The sequence below is a fragment of the Drosophila novamexicana genome, unplaced genomic scaffold (genome assembly GCF_003285875.2).
Source record: "Drosophila novamexicana strain 15010-1031.04,08,12 unplaced genomic scaffold, DnovRS2.1 tig00000108-arrow-pilon, whole genome shotgun sequence".
NCBI classification, from domain to species: Eukaryota; Metazoa; Arthropoda; class Insecta; order Diptera; family Drosophilidae; genus Drosophila; species Drosophila novamexicana.
The window spans coordinates 5239920-5255230 of NW_020824772.1; the positions used below are offsets into that span (position 1 = coordinate 5239920).

General features: G+C 42.7%; 1 protein-coding gene across 4 annotated transcripts in view; it reads left to right on the top strand.

Annotated features, from left to right (window-relative positions):
• The window catches only part of LOC115771699 (rho GTPase-activating protein 7), a 93189-nt gene extending 80832 nt beyond the window's left edge, over positions 1–12357 (top strand). For all 4 annotated transcript variants that reach the window (XM_030717517.1, XM_030717516.1, XM_030717519.1 and 1 more), the window contains 7 exons: positions 4618–4689; positions 8161–8312; positions 8370–10008; positions 10065–10551; positions 10616–10888; positions 10951–11130; positions 11196–12357. In XM_030717517.1, the coding sequence (XP_030573377.1) occupies positions 4618–4689; positions 8161–8312; positions 8370–10008; positions 10065–10551; positions 10616–10888; positions 10951–11130; positions 11196–11310 (2918 nt within the window). In that variant the 3' untranslated portion in view covers positions 11311–12357. The remainder of the gene's footprint in view (positions 1–4617; positions 4690–8160; positions 8313–8369; positions 10009–10064; positions 10552–10615; positions 10889–10950; positions 11131–11195) is intronic.
• The last annotated feature ends 2954 nt before the right edge of the window (positions 12358–15311 follow it).

Below are 15311 nucleotides of genomic sequence, written 5' to 3' on the forward strand. Positions count from 1 at the left end.
CTCTTTTGCTGATTTGCCAGGTTTTGTGTTTTCTTTTTTTTTATATTTTATTTTCCGTTTCTTTTCAAATGTAATTATTTTTATATGCGAACATTTTTGTCTGTCCGCGCTGTGTGCTTTTGTTTTTTTTTTTTTTTTTTGTGTATTCATTTTTGGTAGCAAAACAACAGAAAGTTGGCTGAATTATTTTTATTGTATGCGGGCGGAATTGATAGCCGGGGAGTGGCGGGGTGGCAGGGGTGGACGACCGCCTGCTCGACAGCTCAGCAGGAAATATGCGGCGTATAATACGCTGACATTAAAAACACATTAAAAGCTCAATGATCTGTTATTTCTGGAGGAAGATACCAAAGCAGGCCAGGTGGGGTAGCAGGGGAAGGCAGAAGACTTAACTTGGATACAGAATCTAAAGATGTTGGCAGTAGCCATGGATAAGCCGCTTTGATGCGTGCTTCGAGCTAATTTCAAGTCAAGCCTTTGGCCGCGTAGCTCATCGTCAAGTTTCCGGTAAATTTAACTGACAGCCTGCCACTTGTTGCACCCACTCTCTGGACGCAACTCGTCCACGGGCACCGGCACGCGTACGGTCTGTAGGACAACAGCTTCCATTGTACCTTGTGCACAATATTTATAAATAACTTGATCCTTAGCTGGCCGGCGGAATGAGCCTTTTGCATGGCCAGTGAAGAGGAAATGCGTGCATATAGCCCCCAACTCTCATTCTATATTCTCTTTCTATATTTATAACACAGATTGTTATTTTTGTGTGTTGTTTAAGCTGTTTAAGAACTCAATTTGAAAAACGCTTTCTGGTTAAGGAAGCTTTAGAAAGTGTGTTTTTCCTTATGTACTTCTGGTCTTTTGTTTATATTTGTCAAGATTTTTGTAATTAATTAAAAATTGCAAAGCTTTTTTGCCTTAGTGGCTAATCCCAATGCAAGGCAACAGCGCTGTGTTGCATGCGTCAGTTGATGTCAGTTTTGAGTAAAATTTATGTTGCAAATGACATTTAAGTGTTTGATCTGCGTCTTAGACAAAGATTTGTTAGTTGCTTGTGTGCGGCCGTGTTTTCCCAACGACCATCAACGGCACTGTGCAAAGCAATTAATTAATAGCAAACACCTACAACAAAGCGAATTCATTCGATAATTGCACATTTTGCATTTAGAGGAAGTATTTTTACCATTTTGCATAAACGAATATATTACATGCGCATATATGTAAAAATCATTGACTGATTTGATCATAATAGCAAAAATTGGACATAACTGCTGCTCCTGGGGCCATTCAATTAGCTTTCAAATATCAGCATAAACGACTAAACGAAAGGCAGGCGGCGAGCATTTAGCGGCAAAAATTTGTACATAATTTTTGCTGAATAATGTTTACAATGCCTGCAATAATAAAATGCTACAAAATGCCGTAGGCAGCCGCAACAAGCAAGGTTTAACTCAATTAATTTGCAATTAGTGTTCGGGCTGGAAAATCAATTTACCACCAAATGAAATTTACGAAAGGTCAATTTTTTGAAAAGGCTTTTAACGCAGCCGTAAGACACTTAAAAAAAGTTAGATAAATTTTAAACTTTTGCGCAATATTCTAATAAACAAATCAAAAGCGAACGCTTTGGCCTTTTTGTTATGTATACGCCACGTGCCACGTGCCACATGCCACGTGCAACAACAGCCAACAGTGTGGCAAAAACAGCTAGGCACATGCGTTCAAAAGTGGATTGCGGTTCAGTGGAGCCACTGAAAAATACCAAAGCGAAGCAAGTTTTTAGCCCGGTTGTGAGTATGTAAACTGCTCGCCATAATCGGAAGCGTGTGTCATTTGCATGCAATGCGTGTTGTGTTGTATGCTTTAGTATGTGTTTGTGCGCGTGTGTTTATGTTTTGTGTGCTTGGTTCATTTAACTTTTTTTGGAGCACGCGTAAAGACAAAGCATGTCACTAGCACACACAAATCCCACACAAACTGAACAGGAAGCCGTCAGCCAGTAACAGACCTCGCAGCAGCATATCCTTGACGCAGCAATTGTGTTAAGGCTACCCGCTTTTCAATGACGTACTCACAGCAAAGAGCACTGCATACAGGCTTGTCTATGTAGTTTACAGCTAAGCACTTACTAAAGCGATTTAATAAACACGAGAATACTTTGAATTTTAATCGTTATGAGCAAATGGCAATAAACAGGGAGCAAGCTGTGCGGATATGATTCGAGAACTGCTTCTGCACTCAAAGCTACGATTCCAGGAATCCCCCATTTAGTTGTCCTTGGACCTTTCCAAGTTTTAACATTTAAATAGTTTTTTGCTATTTGTTATGAAAAATCCGTTAAAACTTTCGAAATGGCAAGCGAAAATGTGAACTCGCTTTTAAAAATTTAGTTAAAGAGTTGAGACTACATTCCAGTTTGACATTTTGAAACTTTTTCACAATTAACCAACCATATACAACTATTTTCAACCAAAAGTTGTCCTCATTTTATAGTTTGTGGTTTAACTTAAGGTCATTCTGGCTTAGGTTTATTTTTAATTAGACAATCAAAAACTGCTTTGTCGTTAGACGCAGGTAATCGCTGGTGCCCTTAAACGCGCCACGCCAGCCAGCACACACAGGATAATAATTATCCAACGTAAAGCCAACTGCATACATTTGCGCGAGGCTGGCTTTAAAATGTTTTAACATGTCCGAACGAGCGGCGAAAATGAGTCGAACAAGGAGAGCGGTAAGGACAACAAAGGGCCCGTATATTCTGTACTCGGTCCCGCCCCATTGCCATTGCGTGGGCGACATTGTGCGACCAGGAAAAACAACAAATATTGACTCTAGCGCAATAAACTGCGTAGCACACGCCTCCCTGACAAGCGTCCATAACAATAATGTGCACACCTTAAATGGCTTTTGGATGAGCAAGTGGCTCAGCAGCGACAACGCGGCGAATGCGCAATTTTAATAACGCTCAAGTGGATTCGCATTGTTCAGACAGAATTGTTTTTGTTGTAGTTGTCGGTGCTCTTGTTAGTAGAAGAGTTGTTGTCGCTAGCTATTCTTTGCATACGCATGGATAATTAATGAGCTGTTGCTGGGCTATTTTTGGATAGCCACCTGCACCACTTTCTGTAATTATGAGCGCTGTATTATGGCTAATTGTAAGGTTGTCCAGGCTACACAGACCCAGCAGGTCAGTTTGCCCAACAATACTCCTGCTGCAATCGAAACTGACAGACGCTGAGCTTGGGGCGTGTCAAGTGGGCTAAAGTAGCAGTTACAATATCTAGCTAAAGTAGCAGTTACAATATCTAGCTAAATTTATTTCAAATGCATGTCAAAGGGTTTGTGACTATTTTTGAATATAAAAAACCCAGAGAAACCCGAACACAGGAAGCAAGCCAGCTTGCCTGGCTGCCTGGCTGCCTGCCTGCCTGCCTGGCCTTACCTCAACTCAACTCAACCCCTTCTGACTATCGTGCAAGTTAATCGCTTGCAAAATTCAATAATAATTCGCCCTATGGAACAACCCGTCGGCATCGCATAGAATGCTGCTTTGGCAGTAAGCAGCCGGAAAGTGTTTCATGTTGTCGTCTCTATATGCTTCGCCCGCTTCACAAAGTTGATTAAAAATCAATAGTACAGGTACCCGCTTGTCCTCCGGCTATCAGTTGTCAGCCTGGCTTAGCTGCAGAAGTGTCTCAAATTGAGTTCGTTTTGAAAGCCAACGAGCAATGTAAAACACCAAACAGATTAGCATTTAAAATAGCAGCCCAAGTGGCAGCTCATAGACATAGATATGGATAGCTGCCTTCTTCTGTTGACTTGCCTCGATTGACTATCCCGACTACCCCAAGCCGAGTCAAAGCAAATCTCTTTAAGGAGCTGAAATGCCATTCATATATTCATTTGCCGCTTACAAAAGAAATTGTTGCCTATTTCTGAGCAGTGGCTGAAAAAATACTGATTTAGCTTTGGCTGCAGCTATATTATGTGCATAAATAAATGTATATTTGTATCGATTGTGACGGCATACGACGATGATATAAATTAATTATATGCGCTTCAGTGAATATGTTTTTATTTTATATCAAACCCAAATTAACAAAGCAGAACAAAAGAAAATGTTTGATGAGATGACTTGTATTATGCCAATGACAAGCTGACTTTGGCCCTGCAGCCCTTTGCATCCACCTTAAATTCTTCATAACTTTTACTTTCATATCAAGTCAACGGCAGCAAGCCGAAATATGTTGGTAACTCCGCAACAGCCAAGAGGGGCAAAACAAAAACACAATTTAAATCGCCGTCAGTCAGCGTCAAAGTTTGCAGTCGCATAAATATAAACTTCGACATCATTTGGACAGCTTACAACATAATCCATCAAGTGGCCATGGCACACCACTACACACACATACACACACACTCACCACACACTTCACTTAAGTAAAAGCGCATTTCGCGCCTTAATTGGTTTCAGGCAAACCAAATTTAAGTTTGTCAGGCGCAAGAATTCGCACAGCAATTTAATTACAATTAACATAATCTGTCGACCACTCGGCGTATGCGTAATTTTAATACCCTTTCTCACACTCACTATCTCTCTTTCTGTTTCTCTTACAGAAATTGAAGCAGTGGAAGCTTGTAAATGGCTCCGGGCAGCAGGTTTTCCGCAATATGCGCAGATGTACGAAGGTAAGTACGAGTTGTGCACAAAAAGCACGCACTTCCGTTTGTCCAAGACGTTGCCTTGTCATGTTTAACATGCCAGCCCTGTGGGCGTGGCCACGTGGGCTGCACTGTGGCAGCGGGTTAATTGATGGTTTCGCTTGACGCCAACAATGACGTTGTCGACGACGTCATCAGCGGTGACTCGGGAAGTTGCTTTGCCATTTAGTTTTTATAAGCACGCAGTAGTACTTTACGCTTCCCAAGAGGCGTTTATTAATTCCATGAAGCGCGCTTTCACTTTCGTTTGCCACTTAAAATAAATAGCCGTCGAATAGACCCAGTTCGGCAAGCACAGCATTTATGACGTGGCAACTTTTGTTGCACCACAAACAAGAAGAAGAAGAACTTACAGCTTTAGTGCTGGATCACGCGCAGCTCATTGTTTAGCGCGGCAATGAGCTGCATAGCATCCACAGATTCCAACACCAGGGCAGTGGCATGCCATGATATGATAGCTAACCGCCAAGTGAATCTGATATGCCCAGCACGACGGTGCGACAACAATTAGGAACGATCTCCGCTCAAGCGAAAACGAAAGCTAAGGAACGCCCAAAACTTTGAGCAATGCTCTGTACGATCGTGGCCTGAAAGAATTTATCGAAAAATAAAAAAATATAAAGCACAGTTCAGCACAGGTAAGCGCAACAGGCTGAAAAACTCATCAAGCCGCGAAGCGCAGATAAAATATAATAAAAGGCTAAAGGACACGTTGCGCAAGAATTTATAAAGACCACCTTTGTATGGGAATCCGAAAAAAAAAAAGATTTCGAGCACCGAAATTAAAATGGTTTGGTTTTTTATTCTTTTTTCTTGACGGCAGAGGGCAGAGCCCTTGCGCAGCCACTAGCCAAAATGTTAGTATGGGTTCATTGAACCCAGCCCAAGCCAAGCCAAGCTGCATATTTATTTGGGTCTCTTAATCGTAATCGCCGCACGCAGCTCCCCGCCCTTCCTCCAGCCAGCTACGCATTTGTCGCCGAGTTTCTTGCGCGCCGTCGCTTTGCATTTAACGCCTGAAGGCTGCCCAGATTGATGACGCCGCCAAATCTCCAAATTCAAATAAATAAAGCGCCGACAAAAAAAAAAAGAACAGATTCCTTGGAGCTGGCCAAAAAGTTCGCCGACTTCACTTGAATTATGAGCCAGCCCAAGCCAAAGCAGGAAAAAAAAAAGAAAAAGTGAATCTGAAATGGAGAACACGCTCTTTTGGGCATATCCCCAGGCGCCCAAATGCCCCAGCATGATCTGCATTATTACACACACACACACACACACACACACACACACACTCATGCATACTCTTATGCATTTGGATGTGGCTGTCGCCGACCTTGAAATATGCCCATTTGGTTGCATAAATTCGCCAGGGCGAGCGTGCAGAGAACCCAGCCAAATTTGTATGAGGCAGAATAATTTGTGCGCGCATTTAAATTGCAGCACAGTGGTACGCGCACCACAGAGCCCAGCCCCAGCCTCAGTCCCATCCCCATCCGCAGCCGCAACCGCAGTCAAAACACAAATGATAAATGCGTATTTTAATGAGTTTCGTGTAAACAAGGCAGCGGCGCATGCGCAGAGAGCGCCTCAAATATCCAGAGCTGTGCAGGATTTCGGGATTCCTTTGGGACTGGCTCTGCAGATTTACAGATTGAAATGCCGTAGGTGTTCGGTGCGGTTCGGTTCAGCTCTTTATTGCTCTGTCATTTGGACTCGCGCTGCTGAAAGGAGGTGTAGCAGCTGTAAGCGACTGTTAATTTGCTTAAGGTGGAAGAAGACAAAACGAAAAAAAAAATTACAAAAAGAAATGAGAGTAAGAAAATAAGAAACTGTGTAATATTTGTTTGTTTTGTGTTCTCTTCAAGTTCCCATTCCATACGCACATTATTCACTAAAAAGTGGCCGCCCTAATTTGAGGGTGTGACTTGCACCGTGGCAAGCCCCATGTCCACATATGGGTGTGCTTAAGAGCGAATGATGTTCGATTATGACTGGAATGAAGAACGATTTATAAGGCAAGCTGTATTTAAAGCGAATAACAGGCTTTGCGCAGATGGATTAATACACAAAATGAATATCATCACAGCTGTGCTCTTTGGCGAATATTCATATCTATACTAAATGATTTGAAAAATTTCCCAAATTTACCATAAATACGAATTTATTACAAAAAAAAATTGTAAAAGAATAAGAAGATGATTATTTCTGCAGGCTGCGTCATCCGCTGCTGCTCTCTAACACAAACAAACAATTCGCTTTTCCACTGTGGCACAGAGAAGAAAAATATATTCATCATATGATTGGCCCAATAAACTGAATAGCGGGACCGATCGGTTCCGGGCAGGCGCGTTGCCCTGTAAACTGTTGTAAACTGTCGAAAAGCTCAAATTAGTTTCCCAAGAATTTCTCTATGACGTCAACGACGCGGGGCGCGTTGGTGCTGATAATGAGATGATGCTGCTGCTACTGTTCTACTGATGCTCCTGCTGCTGCTGGCTGCGGTCTGTGGTGTTGGGACCGCCCGTTGGGTGGTGCCACCACATATTATTGAATAAAGTGGCACACTCTCAAAATTGGGTCTCCAATCTGCTGGCATGTGCGCAATTCTGTTTATTTCGTTGGCATCAAAGTGCATACAATTAGAAACTAAACACAGCATTTAGTAAAACATTTAAATGAAATTATAAATAAGCCAGCACACACACACAGGGGCAAAGCGCTCGCTTGAGTGTAAACAATGCTAAATAAAGCTTTCAGGGATCGCGTACAAGCATAGGGATAGGGACGTCAGGGGAATCGGACTCATCAAAAGTTCAACAAACTGTGAATGGCTTTTCCAAGAGGCACGATTATTGTTGTAATGCTAACAATATTTGTACAAACAAAAGCGGCAAGTGAGCCAGCTTTTCCAGGCGTGCATCCTACGGAACTGCAACAGTTCGTATCTCACGGCATCGCCAGCCTGCCAGCCAGCCAGCCGCTGCCTGGCTGCCTGCCTGTAGCTGTAAATGTATCTGCATCTGTATCTGTAACAGTGCGGCGCGACATGTGTAAACGTCTGGCGTATCTGTTTTATGTGGTCGGTCGCTCGCTCGTCGTCGTCGTTGTCGTTGTCGTCTGGGAACTTGATTTCCTACGTGCAAATTGGCCACGCAAATATGTGGAAAAGCGCTGTGAAAATTTTGTAGCGCGACACAGCGCCAATGTCTTCTACTCGATACCCGCACTCATACTCATGCATTTGCATATGTGTATTGCGTTTAATAGGCGCCTAGCCGTTGTGGCTGTAGGCGCAATGGGCGATTCGATTTTTCTGGTTTCTCAATTAGAATTTCACGCGGCTTCGAAGCGTGCGGACGCAGTGTACAGCAAACAGCAGCAGCATCAAAACTCTGGCTAATAACCATCCAAAACTATTCTTTTTTTTGCCATTTACAGATCATCAGTTTCCGATCGAACTGAACAATGTAGCCAAAGATCACACAAATCTCGAGAACGATCAGCTGCAGTCGCTTTACAGGCGACTCTGTGTTCTAAATCGCTGCGCCAATATGCGACTGGATCAGTCACACAAGCCGCAAACGCCACAGGTGAGTTGCATGTGCCGCATCCTGGCCTGGATTTGCTTAACCTCTACATACCCGCAGCAAAAGGAAGAATCAGATGATGAGAACTTTGCGCTTAGCGAGAACTGGACATTCCAACCACACATTCGACGCTGGTCGCGTATAGGTGAAATGGGTCTCGAGCTGCCGCCACCGGGTCATCTGAACCTGGAGAAAACCGAAAGCTCCTCCAAAGAATCCAGTCCCGATCGCTTCGAGGATGACAGCTACGACATAGGCGGCATTACACTCATGATACCCGGCTGCAGCAAGGGCGACGCCAATGATAGTTCCCTCCATGAGAGCTCGGATGGAGCCGCAACGCGACTGCGTCGCACGGGCAGTGAGCGCTTCAAGGACGGCGCTAAGGCCTTTCTGCGGCGAGTTGAGTCCATCAAGTCGCGGCGACGCAAGCGCCAAAATCGCGAGAATGTAGTAATAAGTGGTCCGCAAGTATTGGATCTGTCACAGCTGGGTCAGCGAAGCAGTTTGCGCAAGCCGGACGCCGTCTACTCCACGCCGCCCTCCCCGTCCGCGTTAAGTCCAATACACACATTCCCCAAGGCACCGTTCTTTGGCAACGAGCTGAAGGTACCCAGCCACAGCGACACTTTCCTGAGTCCCAATCGTTCCAGCCCCAAGCGGACGCCCACTACACCGCGGTCAATGCGTACCAGTCCGCTGCACTTCTTCTCCAGCCCCATGACTCAGCTAAAGGAGGGCAAGTCAGACGACTCATCCTCCTACTACAGCGATAGTCAAGAGTCGTCGACGGGCGGAAAGCTGTCGCTTTCCCTCCGCAAGCCCTCTAAAGCGCGTCGATTTCTGCAGCGCTCCGGCAAGGTGGATGACATTGGTGCGCATTCGGACTCTGAGTGCCATCAGGGACGGAAGCTGCTCATTAAGGATGCCAATTCCAATACCACTGAAGTGAAGATCAAAAAACTAACGCGCGGTGGCTCGCTTAATTTGGGAAAAGATGCCAAGAAACGCGATGGCCTCCGCTCCTCCTCATTCCGCTCGCGCAGCACCTCCCGCAAGGAGCAAAAGAACGAGGAGGAGCACACTGTCAGCTCCAAGCGACAGCCCGTGGTACGCTGGCATAGTTTCCAGATGGAGGAGCGTCCCAACATGATCTTTCGTAAATGCTTCTCCCAAAAGATCGAGCCACATGCCCAGCAAGAGGATGCAGGCATTCCTTTTGCTGCCATGTCCGCGGGTCAGTTGCAAATCATTCGCAAATTGGCGCTGGTAACTTTGACGGGCTACATGGAACGCTACTGCCCGTCTCATCGCTCCGGCTGGAACTGGGAGCTACCCAAGTTCATTAAGAAGATCAAGATGCCAGACTACAAGGACAAGAAGGTATTTGGAGTACCCCTGCTTTTAATACTACAGCGGAGCGGTCAAGCCCTGCCTCTGGCTGTGCGCGCTGCTCTGCGCTGGCTGCAGCTCAATGCCCTTGACCAGGTGGGACTCTTCCGCAAAAGTGGCGGCAAATCTAGGATTATGAAGCTGCGTGAGCAGATCGAGCTTACCGATTCCACAGCGGAGTGCATGGACGTGTTTGACCTACAGCAGGCGTACGATGTGGCCGACATGCTGAAGCAATACTTCCGCGAGCTGCCCGAATCGCTTCTAACCACTAAAATGTCCGAGACGTTTGTGGCTATCTTTCAGCGTAAGTTGAGGGCCAAATCTATTCCTTCAGCAGATCCTGACTTTATTCATCCTTAGATTTACCCGCTGATGTGCGTCTGGATGCGGTTCAATGCGCCGTTCTGCTGCTGCCGGATGAGAATCGTGAAATACTCTATGTACTGCTCGAGTTCCTGACCATTGTTGCTGCCAACTCACAGCAGAACCAAATGACCAGCAACAATCTGGGCGTCTGCCTGGCACAGTCTATATTCCACTCGTCCATTTCCACGGGCTCCGCATCGGTATCGGCCTCGCCGCGACGCAAGGGCAAGGGTTCTGGTATGCCCGACATGAAGGAGCTAGCCGAGGCGAAGGCCTCACACGAATGTTTGTCCTTCATGATCGAACACTACAAGCCAATCTATACTGCTGCCAAGGAGAAGCTCGGTAAATGCAACTTTGGCTACATGGAGGAGTCGAAGCCCGTGCCGTTGGAGGCACTCGGCGAGGGCATGCAATTCCACAACTGGCGCGGCTACCTATACGAATGCACAAGCGCCACCATTAAAGAGGGGCGCGAGAAGTAAGTATCTCTGAGCCGTTTTCAATCTGAACTAATTAATCCCACAATTTCCCCACCCAACCAGAACGCGAAGCTGGATCGCTATCAATTCACTGAACGACAGCAATGTGGACATTGCGTACAAAAAGGTGGGCGATGGTCATCCCCTGCGTCTGTGGCGCTGCTCTACGGAGATCGAGGGACCGCCGCGGGATGTGCTGGAGTACATAATCAATCAACGCGCCTCCTGGGACCCAAATCTGCTACAATGCCAAACCGTCAAGAAACTGGACGATCGTACCGAAATCTATCAGTATGCTCTCGATGGTCAGTTGACCACGGACTTTTGCGTGCTGCGGTAAGACTGGCGGAATATTTAAACTAAGCTAGCTCATATGCTTAATTTGGAAATTTTCTTAGCTCCTGGCAAACGGATTTGCCGCGCGGCGCCTGTGTCATTGTGGAGACCTCAATTGACCACGCCAAGGCCAAGCCGTTGTTCTGTGCTGTGCGTGGTGTTGTCCTGGCATCACGGTACCTCATCGAACCCTGCGGAAGTGGACGCTCTCGAGTCATGCATTTGGCGCGCGTGGATGTCAAGTAAGCAAATCCTCAATGCCAATCTGTTATAGGTTAAATATACCACAATCGTTGCCTACTTTCAGGGGCAAGACTCCAGAGTGGTACAACAAAAACTATGGGCACATCTGTTCGCACTACTTGTCCCGCATACGACTGGCCTTCAAGCATGTAGCGGATGGGCCCGAGAGTAAGGTCTAAACTGACAATACAACTTGGCAGATCGAAATACATAAGACCCACACACAGCCCGCTAGCATTTCGATAACCCTAACGAGTACACAAAAATCCAACAACCTGGAGTGGACCACGTTGAGCTTACAGTACACTACTCAAAACCAGAGAAGTAAAGGGATATAGGTATATATTTTACTACAATATATATTTTTGTAAATACTTAACTAGTTATGATAATTCCAAACCTATTTTACGAAGCTTCAATACGTTTTTTGTTTAACTATAATTTACTGTATTATATTTATACATGGGCTTAATTTATGCATACTTTTATTTTTACTTATACTTTACAAAACGAAATCTAACATCCAAAATACTCAACACATAAATATCACAAATGTACTTTTACGATTTCTTACAAAAGCTTCTAATTATGTTTATGGCACACCAATATCTTTAATGTTAATTAGTTTGTAGTCTTCGCAATGTGTAAAACGTTAAACATGGATAAATACTTCTAGAAATCAGAAAAAACGACCTTTTAATGTGTAAAGCAAATTCAGCTAGTCAAATTCTATAATTTTAAGTTAAATTACTAACCCCATACACTCAACAAAATCGTTTACCAAGTTGTCGAAAAATTGCATTGATTCGGTTACGGAAAGAAAAAAAAACAAACCATTTGATTGGATAAAATTATTAATATACAGCACATCTAAATGTATTGCCCAGGCAAATGATAAATATATATGTATATGGTGTAGTATCGGAGTTATTGCTAGTTTTAGGACTTCGTATAAATATTATTGATGAACCTTATGATCCTTGATCAATATATTGTAAATGCCCATTTTGGCACATAGTTATATTTATATATATCTATGTATATCTATCTATATGTACTACGATAATGTATGGCGAGGACGAGTTATCAACTACTACAGGCAGCAATGACAAATAAAACCTGACCAACCAATGTCATGGAATGGTGTGTAGAAAGCGGAGCATATACCTATGTATTACTTATACATAATCAAATAGATACAACTGAAAAAGAAACACAATAAAATTACTTTCAAATGTGCAAAATAATGTTAAACAATTTATGTTATTTTAATTTTGAATTTAAAATTAACCTAATGTATAGTTTAGTTAACGGGGGACAGAATGGCGAAGCAAAAGTTACAGTCAGTTCAGGCAAATATGCTGCTATAATGTACAGCATATGCTACAGCCTCTTTTACAATCTCTTGATTGGTATAATGCCAAAAAGTTTCGGAAACAACATTGTCAACGTTTTAAAATCTGGTCTGATTAATATAGGATTTAAAAGTTAGAACACAGTTAGTGGCGCCACCTATCATGCAGTAGATAAAACTGCTAAATAATCAAACTGCCAATAGGCCATAAGCTCTAACAGTAAATGTATGGTGGCTCCATCTGTTGCCTGAGAGCAGAAGGCTCCAGCAAGCAGTTTCGTAATGAAAAGCAAGCAGTAAACATATGCTGGACAGTGCAAGAAATATTAAAAATTTAAACTATATGTTAAAAGTTAAAACAATAACAGACTTTAAGCCTTATTTACTTAATAAACTTTACGATTTGCAATTAGCTCAAGATAAAGCAAATCTATGAGCGATACTAATAATTCTAGGTACATGCATAAGACTTAAATTAATAAAACAATTATTTTCGATAAAAATTTAGCAAGTAATCATAATCTTTTGAAAGTGTACACTTTTTACTCGATAGTCAAGTGCTTCATAAGGCTTTGCCGGAAAAACCCACCTATGTTGTTTACATATGTTCAGTACAAGAGGCCGCTAATTTTACCCAGGCAATCAAGTTGACCCCAAAAAGCTCACGCAACACACAAACACAGAGACACACACACACACATACATAAATACACATAACACCAAGTGAAATGCAAGCGACAAACATTAAAAGTCCATTAAAAAATTATGTTCGACACGGCGCACCAAGCTCCTGTTTAGGTAGCGTCAGCAATGTGTGTGTGTCTGTAGCGCAAATCTGGCGAGCGACCTTAGTCGTTTGATCAGCTTTATAGATACATACAGATGTGAACTAAATGTAGAGCGTAAGAAATTGTTGGATTTAACTGGCTGGCAAGCAATGCGAAACCATAATTGTAATTGCAAATGCAACTGTCGCACGTATTGATTGCACTAATTAATTAATTTGTGACTTAATTTCATGGGCTTGCGGCAATCAGCGCACGCACGACTGCCAAAATGTATTAATATTGCAGCAGCAGTCGCAGCTGTGAATGTAGCAGCAACAGCAACAGCAGCAACAGCAACAAGAGCAACAACAACAACTTTCGCTGATGCCCTGTACGTGTGTGTGTTTGCGTTGTTATTAATTGAAATTTAATGGCAAAATATATTTTTATTTATTTATTCGACTGCAACTGCATTTATGCGCACTTCCGTCGCCCTCGCACTCAGCTTCTGCTGCTGCTGCTGCTGGCGTTGCCATTTACCAATTGCCACACCGACTCGACGTTCCCCTTTGTTGCCATTCATCGGCGGTTGGCATTTAACATCAAAAAGCCTTGGACTCGCCCCTCAGTACCTAGCACTACAATTCCAACGAGCTTGTAATTGATTTCACTTAAAATTTAAATAATGCATGCGGTTTTTACTGCAAAATGGATTTCACAAATGTTGTTGTATTCCTGTATATGTATCTCTTCACGCTTCGCCCATCCACAAATGTCCATTTACATGTGCGCGAGTGTCCTCTCTGCTGCTCTCTGCTCTTTTACTGGCATGCCATTTTATTTTCGCGTTAAATTAAATATGAAAATTAATATCAACATAATTGAAATGGCAACAAAGCAGCCAGCGAACGGCGCTCTACAGCTGAGGACCATAATTGATGAAATTATTTAAGAATTATTTTGCAAATGTGCCGTGACAATTATGCGGGGCTTTTACCACATTCGTATGCGTGAGCACACTGCGCAAAATCCGCAGTAAATTGAAAAAAATGTATGGTTTTAAGATGTATAAAACTTAATAAATTTACTATATCATCTAACTATTTTAACTTACTATAACGTAAAGATTATAAATTTAACAATGAATCTTCATTGCTCAACACTTTAAATGTAAGCCCTTAACTCCACTTTTTTACGTTTACCAATACAAATTTCGGTGAGTGTATGAACGCCAGACAATAAAGCAAATTATTTAGAATACTGTAGAGTAAACTGATTGATTACCCTGTACAAATATCGGAAGAGCATCAAAATCTGTCAGTAGATGTTTTAATGTATTTTTAAATTCATCTTTATTTATGTAAATGATATGTCATGCTTAATATTCAAATATTCCAATATTTTAGGGGAATATGCACAACATGTTTGCTTTAACTATATGCAAAATTGTAATTTAACCTATTCCTAAAATATTTAATTTACCATGCACTTATACATGCATAAATATGAACATGCATCCCAACTTTAATAAACTCTTTACTTTCTATTTAATGGACATAGGGTATTAAATTGCATTTAAACAGAAGCCCGTAATTAATTATGTTCATCCACCCTACAGCAACCCACATGTGCGTGTGTCTGTGTGTGCGCGTAGATCATATGCCAAACAGTGCCTACAATTATTTAATGAACCAAAAACAATAATCATAAAAAGAAACAAACTGATTGGCATGTTTCATGTTGAAATTCGCAACAAGTTTGCCGTGAACTGGATTTGCATGTGGATATTATGAAATATGAACAAAAAAGCATATGAAATGCATTTGCCATACACACGATAATAACAATTAATTGCTAAATAAATACAATTTAAAATAATGCTAGTTTGCCAATCATTGATCCATATGCATATGCATTCGATTCGAGCTCTTTTGGCACCTGTCTAAACGGTCATTAGCTTCATAAACATAAACCTTTAAATGCGCATAAAAGTGCCGAGTCAAAAGCAACAGCAACAGCAGCAGCAGCAACAACAAGCCATTGTACAATATGTAATTGT